The 13,840-nt window shown below is 35.6% G+C and overlaps 2 protein-coding genes across 2 annotated transcripts; one reads left to right on the forward strand and one right to left on the reverse strand.

Moving 5' to 3' along the window:
* The first annotated feature begins 949 nt into the window (after window positions 1–949).
* On the forward strand, window positions 950–1,924 carry LOC100463767 (olfactory receptor 10AG1). Its single transcript, XM_002926864.2, has one exon. It carries the CDS (start codon window positions 950–952, stop codon window positions 1,922–1,924), a length of 975 nt encoding a protein of 324 aa, XP_002926910.2.
* A 5,907-nt stretch (window positions 1,925–7,831) lies between these two features.
* Window positions 7,832–8,797, reverse strand: LOC100480452 (olfactory receptor 10AG1). Its single transcript, XM_002926847.2, is given in 1 exon segment — window positions 7,832–8,797. A coding segment is annotated over 1 exon segment (966 nt).
* Between the last annotated feature and the right edge of the window lie 5,043 nt (window positions 8,798–13,840).

A 13,840-nucleotide genomic window follows, 5' to 3' on the forward strand; every position in this document is an offset into this window, starting at 1 on the left:
GAATTCAACAAGGTGCTGTTGGTATCACAGAAAGATTTGTAGGGTGTACTTTAGGCGTTCATTAGAAAGAGAGAGTATGTGTGGGGAAACAATAGAGCTCAAGGAGTTGGATGGTCTAGGAGAACCCGATAAAGGAACAGGGACTTTTGTGTAACTTAGAGAATACTTTAGTAAAATAGAATGGAAATAGGCAAAATGAATATATGATCAGAGTAGGAAGGGCAGCCTTCTGTTTGGACCCTTTTAAAAAGGAATCCCTTTTGGATTTTTCTCCCTTTGACTTAAGTCTTGAATGAAAACATGGCTATTCATCTCAGGAATTAACACTCAAATGCAATATTCACAATTTGATAAATATCTCTTTCTCCTTTGATAGCCAGTTTCGAATGACTTCTTTCGGTTGAAATAAACTGGCTATAACAACTATTATAAGACCAAAAGAAAAAAAAAAAGTCACAGCGATCACCCAGGAAAATCACTTTCTTCAGGTCGTTTCTTAAAATATAATGACATGATGTCACAAAAAATATTTGAGACAGCTTAAATCCAAATATGAATAAGTATAAATATTTTAAAAGAAATAACATGAGAGAGAAGAATTGATGGAAAAAGCCATTCTAAAGAAAATTGTCAAATGGCTTGCTATAATTAATATTATTATTTTTATTAATGTGATTTCAATTAGACTTTGATATTCCTATCATTGAAGCTGATAGCAAAGCACAGCATCATTCATCTCATTATCAGAAACAAGAAAATAGAGCATTTTTCAGCAGAAACAATTCCTGATAGGAATGTTTTTTGATGGATAATATTTAGTAAAAGAATGAGCATTTTTTAAATCATGGCTTAACATCAAATGCAGACGTTTCCCTAGGACTCATTGCTAGGGACTTTGTCATTTTAAAAGTTCAGTGCACTACAACTCGGACAGATAAAGTGACTTCACATGTCGAGTTCTTTATTTTCACAGATGCTACCCAGAGACCAAACAGGAGACGGCAATTTATCTTCAGTCGTGGAATTTGTCCTCCTGGGATTTTCTGACCTTCCAAACTTCCAGGGACTTCTATTTGGAATTTTCTTTCTTGTCTATATATTCATCTTAACAGGAAATGGTCTTATCATAATAATTACGAGGGTGGACTCTGTTCTCCAGACACCCATATATTTTTTTCTTGCAAATTTTTCCTCACTGGAAATCTGTTACATGTCTGTCACCCTCCCCAGGATTCTGGTTAACCTTTGGACTCAGGATAGAAGCATTTCGATGCTGGGTTGTGCCACTCAAATGTGCTTTTTCCTCATGCTCGGAGCCACAGAATGTTTCCTCCTGGCGGTGATGGCCTATAACCGCTATGTGGCCATTTGTAACCCTCTGCACTACCCTCTCGTCATGAACCACAAGACATGCATCCAGTTGGCTGCTGGCGCCTGGCTCAGTGGAATTCCAGTCCAGATAGGACAAACATGTCAGGTGTTCTCACTGCCTTTCTGTGGTTTTAATCAAATCAACCACTTCTTCTGTGACATTCCCCCATTGATCAAGCTAGCCTGTGGGGACACTTCACTTAATGAGATGTGTGTCTATGTAGTTGCTATATTATTTGCCATGATTCCTTTCCTACATATACTTGGCTCTTACGTGAAAATCATTTCCACCATCCTGAAGTTGCCCTCAGCCAGGGGCCGATCTAAAACCTTCTCCACCTGTTCTTCCCACCTCATGGTCGTGCTTTTATTCTTCGTGTCAGCAACCATCACCTACTTAAGGCCCAAATCCAGTCATTCTGCAGGACCAGACAAACTGCTCTCTCTTTTCTACACCATAGTGACTCCGATGTTTAACCCCATGATATACAGTCTTAGGAACAAGGATGTGATTGCAGCACTGAAAAAATTATTACTCAAGAAAACAGTGTGAGCATTTTACAGATCACTTTTTAATACCTTTGTCTCATGATTATCACAGAAATATTATTTAATATAAATATTATCCACTCAACTCATGTTTACGGTGGCACCATCATTCATAACTATTATGTAATCCTTTCCAATTCTGTGTTTTAGAGTTCTGGCCTGAAGTCAGTGTGACTGCATCTTTACCAAGCCAATTAATCAATTTCCAGATGCTCTATTCTTTAAGACAAATTCTTTTTTTTTTTCACAGCGTATTATAAATTTACCTACCTTTAAAATTTTCAGATAATTTCAACTGTTAGAATTGTTTTTAAAAATGTGTAGAAGAAATGGGGCTGGCCTTTCCCATTTGTCAAATATTTGTAAATATTATGCTTGTATTCCCATTTGTATTTATGACACATTCATTTCTTCATGATAGGTTTACACGAGATATGTGTTGAAGGAGTGATCACAAGGCAAATTATAAATCATATTTTAAACTGTAAACAAATTTAAAACAAAATGAAGGGGCGCCTGGGTGGCAGCGTTGTTAAGCATCTGCCTTCGGCTCAGGGCGTGATCCTGGCATTATGGGCTCCTCTGCTATGAGCCTGCTTCTTCCTCTCCCACTCCCCCTGCTTGTGTTCCCTCTCTTGCTGTCTCTATCTCTGTCAAATAAATAAATAAAATCTTTAAAAAAAAAGAAAAAAAAAGAAAATCTTTAATTGTATCCGCTTTCTCAGTATGAATTAAGAAAATGTTTCCATGTATATCCAGAGAAAGTCAAACATCTGACCTGGCTCTGTCATCCTGTTTTAAAGATTTTTCATGGGTGGGTGGGAGGATGGGGTAACTGTTGATGGGCATTAAGGAGGGTACTTGATGCAATGAGCACTGGGTGTTATATGCAACTGATGAATCACTAAACTTTACCTCTGAAATTAATAATACACTATATGTTAATTGATATTAAATCAAATTAAAAAATATTTTCATCATTGTGCTTTTTTTTTTTTTAAGATTTTATTTATTTATTTGACAGAGACAGCCAGGGAGAGAGGGAACACAAGCAGGGGGAGTGGGAGAGGAAGAAGCAGGCTCATAGTGGAGAAGCCTGATGTGGGGCTCCACCCCAGAATGCTGGGATCACTCCCTGAGCCAAGGTAGACGCCTAAGGACTGCGCCACCCAGGCGCCCCCATCATTGTTTTTCACTCCAGTTTCTGAAATGCATTTCTAACTTCTCAGAATTCTTTACTATAGCATATTTGATTTATCAACATTGCAGTGAAAAAAGAAATCTACGACTTTCATTTTTTTTTAAGATTTTATTTATCCATTTAACAGAGAGAGAGAAAGTACAAGCAGGGAGTGGCAGGCAGAGGGAGAAGCAGGCTCCCCACTGAGTAGGGAGTCTGGTTCACACACAATTATTTAATATCACAAATCGTAATATATACACATTGAAGATGCCTAACACTGTCTGCCTACAAGTTATATTTAAATTAATGTAACAGTGACTGATCTTTCCCATTTTATCATTGTCTCATTTATATAAAATAAGGTTCTTTTTACTAGAGAGTATAGGTCAAAATCAAGAACTAATCATTCATAAATACACTACAGGTAAGAAGACTTAGGGGGTTTATCAACATTGCCCTTAACACCCACTTCCCTGTTTTGAATGTGCAACTCAGAGGATATTCAGTCTTTATTTCTAAACATTCTTGTTAATACTTGAGAATTGTATCATTTTTCTAACAATTATGCACTTTATAAGTTTGGTTATCCTTGTAGATATTTGTCCCTTCGGATTAGTTTTTCTTTATAAGGGCTTGTATTTTAATTGTAACATTTGATGTATAAGTTTGAATTTTCATTTTTAGAGACTAGCCTTTTAACTTCCACCAGTTAACATGATGCCTATGTCATCTTTGTTTTTGTAAGTATGTATGAGTAAAATATCTTAACCTACCTCATGTATTTTCTTGCATGTATTAAGAGTTAAATATATTCTACGTTGTGATAATGATGAGGGTGTTGAAGATATTTACAATATGTTTGAGAATGCTATTTTGCTTTCTTCTTTGATAAGCACATGCTATGGTATAATGAAAATAGCATTAGTTCAGGAATCAAGATAGCTGGTTTTTATTTCTAATTTACCCTAACTGTGCATTCTTGAGCCATTCAATTTTTATTTGTATCAACTACTCTGTCTATAAAATGGTAATAATCTCACATCACTCTCTCACAGCAATATTATGAACACATAATCTTTGACCCAAAAAATCTTGTTGAAAATTCAAGAATTTTGAAGAAGGGGGTATTTGACAAAATCTAGTTTTCCGGAGAATGAAGGCTGCACATTTTTTTTAAAGGCTACACATGTAAACAGGGAAATTATTTTAATTTTCACAATGTTAATGCAAATCCTTCTGTAACAGCTTCCAAACTTCCTTGCCTCTTTAAACCTCTGGACAGAGTCTATTTTGCTTTGGCTTCTCAAGTTATACACCAGAAAATATTTGGGTTTCTGGGCTTTCAGGGCCTTACATTGTTTCCAGACATGGAATATCATTTAGCTTTATATTAACTCCCATATCACATTATTTTCTTCTATGTCATATCTCTTCTTGCTTCCAGTCAATTGATTTACAGAATATAAGCCTCTAGAAATGTTTTCTAATTAATTAACTACTTTCATTTTTTCTAATGTGTTTCCTATTGTCATCTATTATCTTTCCTTATCATGCTGAAATAAAGCAGTTTGTCAAATTAGTCACCTCATTTCACTTGCAATTTGCAAAAAGAGCAAAGATTTCTAAAGTTTCTTTTCCTTTTATTTGATTTAGGATATGAAACAGTTTCCTAATGTTTACATATGTTTTCAGTACAGAGACCAAATGTATGGAGAAGCTTATTGATTAATTAATGGACTCACTGTTTTGCCAAATATTTTGGCTGCCATAGAATAAAGACCATCAAAGAAACATCATATATATATCGCTATACGTGTATGACAATTGTTAATTATCAGAAATAAAATTAGTTGGATGAAGCCATCTAGAAATTAAAGTCTGTAAATATGTTGGTGTGCACACACAAACATACACGAACTCTATCATCCTTCCTGTGTATCTAGTTAGCTAGAGAGTGACCTATCATCTGCCTTACACACCAAAGGTAAACACACACACACACACACACACCCCTATGTACCTTTTGTGCATACAGCTTATTATGGCAAAGCCTGACAATTCTCCTCTGAGCTTTTAGCATCATTTTTCCAAAAACTTTGTTTCATAATTTATATAATTTCCATTTTTTCTACCTTTCATCCTTATGATTACCTTCTCTGTATCTTCCAGTTATATTATTCTATTTCCAAACATGTGCTCGGTACTAATTATCTGACTTAGTGAAATAGCCTTGTTTTGAATGTTTTAATGTCACAGGTAAAGGAATATTTCATCAATGTAAGAGTTATCTATGGCACATTACTATTCCAAAAAACAACTATATATATATATATCATGTATTATATATATATTAGCTAACATATATCATATATGAGATATATATATATATATATCATTATATCCTGCATATTCTTTTCCAGCCAAGAATCCATAGCCACAAATGCAAATTCAAACTATAGACATACGCAGTTTCTACCTTCCCCAAATCAAGCTGCGTAAAGATTCCACACACGCTGCTGTCCTTTCCCTCCTCCCTTATCAATTAACATCAGTCCAGGTAAGCAATCTCCTGAAGTGCACAGGTCCACATGCACCCAAATACACACAGGCATGATAACCTGTATAAATACATGTCTGTGTTTATAAAGAAGAAAAGTCAACTTCTTAGTGCTGTGAATGAATTATTCTAGGAATAACACAATTTAAAAATAAGAAACAAAAGTTTACCTTGGCAAGAAAGATATTTATAATTTATAAAGCACATCTATTCCCTGCACATATTCATTATATTTAAAAAACTAGGACAAATAAATTTTCAGCATATTATTATCACTGAAAGTGGTGACTGCTTTCTTGTTTGTTTGTTTCAGGTTTTTATTTAAATTTCAGTTAGTTAACATATAGTGTATAATTTGTAAGTTGACTAGGTAAGTGAGAAAATAATTGTTGATACTGTTCACGGATTTTGGGGGGGGAAGTATGGAACTTCACTATCCAGCAAAAAATAACCACAGTGCTCCAAGAACAGAGCTCTTATTTGCCCTTTTATAAAAACGTTAGATTATTTGACATCTATTAGTTATTTTTAACTGTTTTTCCCCTTGTTGTAGCTTCTACCTCAACTTTTCCCCCCATATTAGGCAGGACGGACAATGAAAATGGGCAGAATTTTTCATATCTGCCTCACTCCATTCCACATATAATAGCTTCTGGAATTATGCAATTTCTGCTTCGAAATTTTCCTGGAATTTTTTACTCTCGATATTATATTGCTATTTTATTAATTTGTTCCTGTAGCCAGTCATTTACATTATATTTTTTATAGTTTTGATATGTTCCTATGCAAGTGAGTAGAACTAACATTTTCACTTATGGACTAAAGCTTTAAAAGCAGGTGCAAGCTTCAGCACATTTTTTTTAATTGGAAGCACTGGTGACAGGTCATGGTTCCTTAGAGATCTGTTGCCTGCATATACAAGGATTCATTAGATAGGCATGAATATTGACAATTAATAAGGTTAATTACATCAGTACAAATAGAGAAACAAACAGCTAATCATAATGATTTTCCTGATATACAATGAATACGTATTTATGGATACATATTCACATTTCATGATTACATGAATAACACAGGCTTATTGAAATAAGCTATAAATATCAGTAAAACAAAGAAGAAAATAATAGAATATTTTACCCTGAGATATCTATAATTAACATTGATTATCATATTTTTGTTGATCATTTTCAGTGTGTGTGTGTGTGTGTGTATGGTATACAAGTTAGGTGTGTGATATCTGTGCTTTTATAGTAGATATATATTTTTTAAGGATTTTATTTATTTATTTATTTATTTGAGAGAGAGAAAGCACCAGCAGAGGCGGAGGAGACGGAATCCTAAGCAGATTCCAATCCTAGTTCCGAGCCTGATGAGAGGCTCAGTCCCACCACAGGGAGATCACGACCTAAGTGAAACCATGAATCCAATTCTCAACCATCTGAGCCCCCCAGGTGTCCCAATAGTAGATATATGTTATAAAACTTTGTTTCCTTTTCCCTAATTTTCCCATCACCCTCTCATCTCTAGAAAAGTATATTAAAAATACATTCCCATAACTTTCTTCCCTCTTTTTATTACAGACAAATATTTTAATAATAATATTCACTTTTATCAAATCATAAGACTGTATTACATGGCAATGTTTAATCTGATAGTAGCATAAATCGTGCTTAATATTGACTGGTATTAGTGCACCAAAATCATTTGTGAAGCTATGTTTCCAGTGAAAGGTGCTTTTTCTTTAATGATTTCTTGTAGAGTCATTGCTAGATATACATATTTATTTATTTTAGTGTTCATTGTCAATCTGGTTCTTAATGTGGCCATTAAAACTCTATGGAAATGAATGATACGGTTTCCAGTAAGTGATACAACAGAGTCCATGTTACAACTAAGTCTATTACATCAATCCTTGTCAAAAGTTCTTACTGAGAGAGGAAAATAAATCTCAAGAAAACTATGACATTAGCAATGGAATGATTGGCTATTTGATAAAATGTACATAAATGTATGACTTGACACATAACATTACAAGTAATTTTTAATTTGGAAAAACCGTTTCCATGGTATAGACAGATATTAGACTTTAATATAAATATCTGTTGAAATTTCAACATCAATACATAAGAAATCAATTCATGCAAGTATAACATTTTTAACAAAGAGAATTATTTACATAGCAATTTTCTCAATGCCGCTATGACTTCCTTGTTCCTTAGACTGTATATGAGGGGATTAAACATTGGAGTCACAATAGTGTAGGAAAGAGAAAGTGCTTTGTCCATTCCTGCTGAGTGACTGGTTTTGGGTCTTAAGTAGGTAATAATGGCTGATCCGAAGAACAATGCCACAGCTGTAAGATGAGATGAACAGGTAGAGAAGGCTCTGGCCCGACCAGTGGCTGACGGCAGTTTAAGGATTGTGGAGATGATTTTGCCATAGGACACGAGTATCAACAGAAAGGGAACTGTGACAATCAACACAGCAACCATGTAGACCATCATTTCATTCACAAAGGTGTCCCCACAAGCAAGCTTGAGTATTGGGGGGATGTCACAGAAGAAGTGGTCAATTAAATGAGAGCCACAAAAGGGCAGAGAGAAAATCTGGAACGTCTGCCCTATCTGGACTGGAATCCCACTGATCCAGGAGCCAGCCACCAGCTGGATGCAAACTTTGTGACTCATGACTAGAGGGTAGTGCAGAGGGTTACAAATGGCCACACAACGGTCATAGGCCATCACCGTCAGAAGGAGGCACTCTGCGGCTCCCAACACAAGAACACAACACATTTGTGTAGCACATGCAACTAAAGAAATAGTTCTTCTCTGGGTCGAAAGGTTCATAAGCATTCTGGGGAGAGTAACCGAAACATAGCAGATTTCCAAAAAGGACAAATTGCCTAGGAAGAAGTACATAGGGGTCTGGAGAGCAGGATCCAGTTTTGTTATTAGAAATATGATGCCGTTACTCATTACAATAATGATATAGATGACTAAGAACAACCCAAATAGAAGCCACTGGAGAGCGGGGACATCAACAAAGTCCAAGAGAACAAATTCTATCAATTCAGTTAGATTTTCTTCTGGTGGTTTTTCTTGGTGTTTCATCTGTGGAAAGGGTCAATCTAACATGTACTTTTGTTTTACCTTAATGGATCAGTACTTGTTTTCTAAATTGTATTAGGGTATCTACATTGGTTTTCATAATTACTGTAATTGCTTTTAATTTAATAGTGTTACTATTTGTGTATTTCTCACTTTCTCAGTTTGGATCCTGTGGATTATCACTGTACATATGCACTTGAAACTTCCTTTAAGATCACTCCATATACTTTCTGAATACAGCCCAGGATACACCAAACTTTGCCCTGCTCAGCACAGACACTGGAAAAATTGGCAATAACTGAAAATAGATCTCCAGCTATGCCATATGATCCCATTCTTAATTACATTTTTTGACAATCCTATTGTACTTCCTTATGATTTTTCTCTACCACACATCAATAGGACTGTGTCAGCCTTTGTCTTCTCCATATATTTTCAACTGCCTGCTTGAACTCTTCATTACCCTCCTATCACTTGATGACCCCGATCATACATTTTCTTATTATACAGTTCATACTATTGGGCAATTTATTAAAAAATAATATTTTATCACATATAGAGGAATTAAACAAATACCTTTTGGTTGGATAGTAAATGGGGAATATAAAAAGGTTTTATTTAGGGAATGTTGCCTGGGAGCATAGAAAGAGATAAAAATAAGAAAGAGGGTGACCCTGGGAAAACAGGGATAGCCTGGAGTGTGTTCATTACATGTGGGTATGTGTGTGGGTGCATGCAGGGGAAGATGTGGGTCTGTGTGCTGTGTGCATTTCCACTATCTCTGTTGTTCCTCAAAAAACATCTCAGAGAACAGTTTCTAAGCTCACTTCCCAGAGATAAGACTATTAAGATTTACTAATGATAGATAATTTGATCATGTGCATGCAGGTGTTGTGATTACAAGTCAGTGCTTATTTTTTAAAAAATGTTTCATTTATTTATTGAGAGAGAGAGAGCCAGGGAGAGGTAGAGGGAGGGGGAGAGAAAGAATCCCAAGCAGACTCTGTGCCGGGCTCAGAGCCTGATGTGGGGATCAATCTCGTGACCTTGAGATCATGACCTGAGCCAAAACCAAGAGTCAGATGCCATACCAATTGAGCCACTCAGGCACCCCAGTGCCTTTTCTTTCTTTTTTTTTTAAATTGGACTTGAGTTTGAATCCTAACTCCATGATGTATTATCTGTGTGACATTGAGCAATTGCTTAGGTTTTTTTAAAGTTTGCTTTCTTATTTGTGGTAGTTAAATGAGATAGTATTGGTAAAGTTACCTATCAATTTTATTCTGATTTATTATTAGATGTGGTTTTATAACTATAATTATGAATATGCTATGAATATGATATTATGTTCTTAAGTCTGTAGGCCTCAGGGTTGTACCACAGTGATTAGCAAAATTGTGTTTAATAGAATTATTAAGTTGCTTCTTGGTGACCATGTTTATTTTTTCATTCTTTCCTTTCATCAGGGCCAGGACTAAGGTAAGGTGAGTGAAACTCCTGAGGTACAAAATTTAAGAGGTACTCATTCTCAGAGATGAATCTGTGTTGCATAGTCCTGAAAGTGAATGAATCCTTAGACATTGAACCCTTGGAATTTCTTGGCTCAAGATCAGTCCCAGGCTTGCCTTTCACTTCTCCGTTCTCATGGGTTTGGACTTTGTCCACCAAACAGTGTACCATAGTGTCATGGACAAGGGATACAGTCTGGCCAAGATGGGGTGGATTTAAATTATGGCTCTACCACCCGCTAGCTGTGTGACCTCAGGAGAGATGCTTAATCTCCTTGTGCCATAGTCCACTCAACTACAAAACTGGCTAAATACTGTATGAACATTTAGGATGTTTCTATTAATGAATTCATTTTATATATGTGAAACATTTTGAAGTCCCAGCAGTCATAAAAGTCTCTCTAAAGGGAGCTGTTGTCATTGTTATTAAAAACTTAAATTTATTCTTCTAAATTGTACTCTCTGTTCTAAGCTGCATGAAAAAAAATTCTCTACCTTTTCTTTTTTTTTTTTAAGATTTTATTTATTTATTTGACACAGAGAGAGAGACAGCCAGCGAGAGAGGGAACACAAGCAGGGGGAGTGGGAGAGGAAGAGGCAGGCTTCCTGCGGAGGAGCCTGAGGTGGGGCTCTATCCCAGAACGCCGGGATCATGCCCTGAGCCAAAGGCAGATGCTTAATGACTGAGCCACCCAGGTGCCCCTCTACCTTTTCTTTATCACGTGATTAATGTGGAAATGGAATGAGATCTCAAAATAATCATCAGAATGTTATAAAAATGTCAAGCTCTAAAAGATATGAATTCTCTACCAATAGTTTTGTTTATATTATTATCTCTACTCTGTGAACCTAATGCCTAGAGTACATATCACCGTTCAGCCAAGATTGTTGGAGTTTGGCTAATTCCTTTTGTATGCCTTTTCTTTCATTAATACTATAGGACCTGGGAGTAAGGACCTTGACTGTTTTCCTAGTTGGGATCAATATAGATCTTAGAATATGTTTGTATACCTAAGATGATGCTGAGTATTTGATTCTGAAATTAAGTAAATCAACAGACATATTTTAAATAAAATCATACCCTTAAAGGGGAGAAATGGATTAATACACAAGAGAATAAAATTCCAATCTTTATGTATCTCTTTTACAAATGACGTTTACTTAATATAAATGATTTCATGCTTATTATTAGAAGAAAATTACTTCCAGTGCTAAATAAAATATAATTTCTAACTGCACAAATCCAACATTTTGGTGATGAAATAATTGATGTATAACATGAAATAGTAAGATTTCTGTATGTATTTCTCAAGAGTGGAACAAAGCAGAAAAAAGTAGTTTGTTCCATGTGCTCTCACAAAATTATACTACTTTCTTTCTTGTAAATATTTAAGTTCTTATTGATAAAGGGAAATAAAACTTCATTTTGTAAGAGTTTTGTTTAAATCCAAGCCTCCATTATGTGAAAAACTCCAAATGATTAAGGGAAGGTATAACAACACTCTATTTCAGTTAAATATTGAAGCCACCCAAGCTTCAGTTATATTTATAGATTTGATATAAATTAGCAACTTAAACCTTAAATCAATTTAAAAACAATATTGAATTTAAAACTCTTTTTCATTATTTTGCAAGTCCTTAAGTCTATCATTTTTTTCCTTTAAAATAAATGTTTTTTGGGTTCCCCGATGGTTGTAACATTATTTCATGGTTTGCTTTGCTTTAAATCTCTTATTACATCATCAGGTTGAATTCATAAATATAACACTGATTTCTTACAGTGATTGGTGCAAAATGAAGTTTCCAATAATATTATCTCTACCTAGAAAAATTACTTCAGTTATTCCAGTTTTCAGTATTTCAAAGTGACTTAGTACCATTATTTATTATCATTATTTCATTGTAAATTTTATTTAATAAAATCAGAAATACATAGGCGTCACTGTAATAAAATGATAGATTTGCTACTTTGTGTTAAATACTAATTTTAAATTTAAAAATATCATCTAAGCTTAGTATCAGTATAAATTAGCTTGTATTTACCTTTCTTCTTTGGGTTGTTGCTGATTTTTTTCACTATAGAGGGTTTAATGGTTCAGGGATTGTAGTTGAAAAGCATTTGTATCATCAAAGATACACAAGTCACATTTATAATAATTCTGTTGGCTCTAGACATGAACTGCTCTTTAAGTGAAAGTTAGTTGGTGGCACCTCAGGGATCTCTTCCACCTGACAAATTTACATTTCTAATTAGAAGCATCACTATGGCATCTCTGACGTGTTGTATTTTATTTTTTCCCCATAGTTCTTAGTCTTCCCAGAATACTTTCTGTCAACCCCTCCATGGACTAGTACATCTTATTTCTTGGACAGGAAGAGGGTGCTGGACATTATTATCTGAGAACATCCAAAATTGACACACATCTGAGTCTTACCTTATCTATTATAGACGCTCAATTAGGAGCCTCTGTTCCAATCAGATTGAGGTGTCGAATTTGTTTTTCTTGCGTTCTCCTCTAGGATATGCTCCTTGATCACTAGCGGCTTGTATTAAATGTTCTGATGACAAATGTTGTTTTTATATACAATACTTTTATACTATTCATTTCTTTGTGGCCACCTGCACAACCTGAGATTAAGCTGTTTGAATGTACTACACATGGTTCAAAAAATTAAAGTTTTAACCCAAGGGTAATCTGAAGAGGGGGAGTTTTTCCTCTTCTCCCAATTTCATTTTACATCTTTAAGGTGTGAATATTTTCAAGCTTTACTGAGGATAAAATGAGAATCTGAAATAAATCCAGCTGAGATCATGGGAAAGACTCAGAGCAAGTGGTCTGTGAATTCTAGGTTTCAGTTGTAGGAAAGACAATTTTTTTTCAACAGATTGCTTAAGAATCATGGCTTAAGATCAATTTCTCGTGTCAAAAATCAGGTGTTTCTTCCGGTTTTTTAGTAAATAGTGATTTCTGCAAGTTTATGATTTGGAAGGGAAGCTATTCCTGAGAGAGGGAACCCCTACAGCAATGTGGTAGCAGAGAATGATTAGGAAAGCTGCTTAGGTTCTTGCAAGAGTACGTGCCTGGATCACGGAAGGCAGTGAGGAGGATGGTGACAGATTGCACAGGGAGACAGATGAGAGCTCAGTGAGCGAGTGAGAAGCCCTCCAGGCTGGAGCTACTGAGGAGGCACATCCAAGAAGCATCTCTGCGGAGGACTTCAAAGCCTCATATTCAGCACGGTGTAGTACTAAGCAAGGGTACAGAGTCTTCTGATGCCATAAAATAGAATAGTGAGAAAGAATACTCAAATACAGAAGAGAATTTGTCGGGGCGCCTGGGTGGCTCAGTCGTTAAGTGTCTGCCTTCGGCTCAGGGTGTGATCTCAGCATTCTGGGATTGAGCCCCACATCGGGCTCCTCCGCTGAGAGCCTGCTTCTTCCTCTCCCACTCCCCCTGTTTGTGTTCCCTCTCTCGCTGGCTGTCTCTCTCTGTCAAATAAATAAATAAAATCTTTAAAAAAAAAAAAAAAAGAAGAGAATTTGTCAAGTACACGCTCTTAG

Source organism: Ailuropoda melanoleuca, chromosome 16 (genome assembly GCF_002007445.2).
Source record: "Ailuropoda melanoleuca isolate Jingjing chromosome 16, ASM200744v2, whole genome shotgun sequence".
Lineage (NCBI taxonomy): Eukaryota > Metazoa > Chordata > Mammalia > Carnivora > Ursidae > Ailuropoda > Ailuropoda melanoleuca.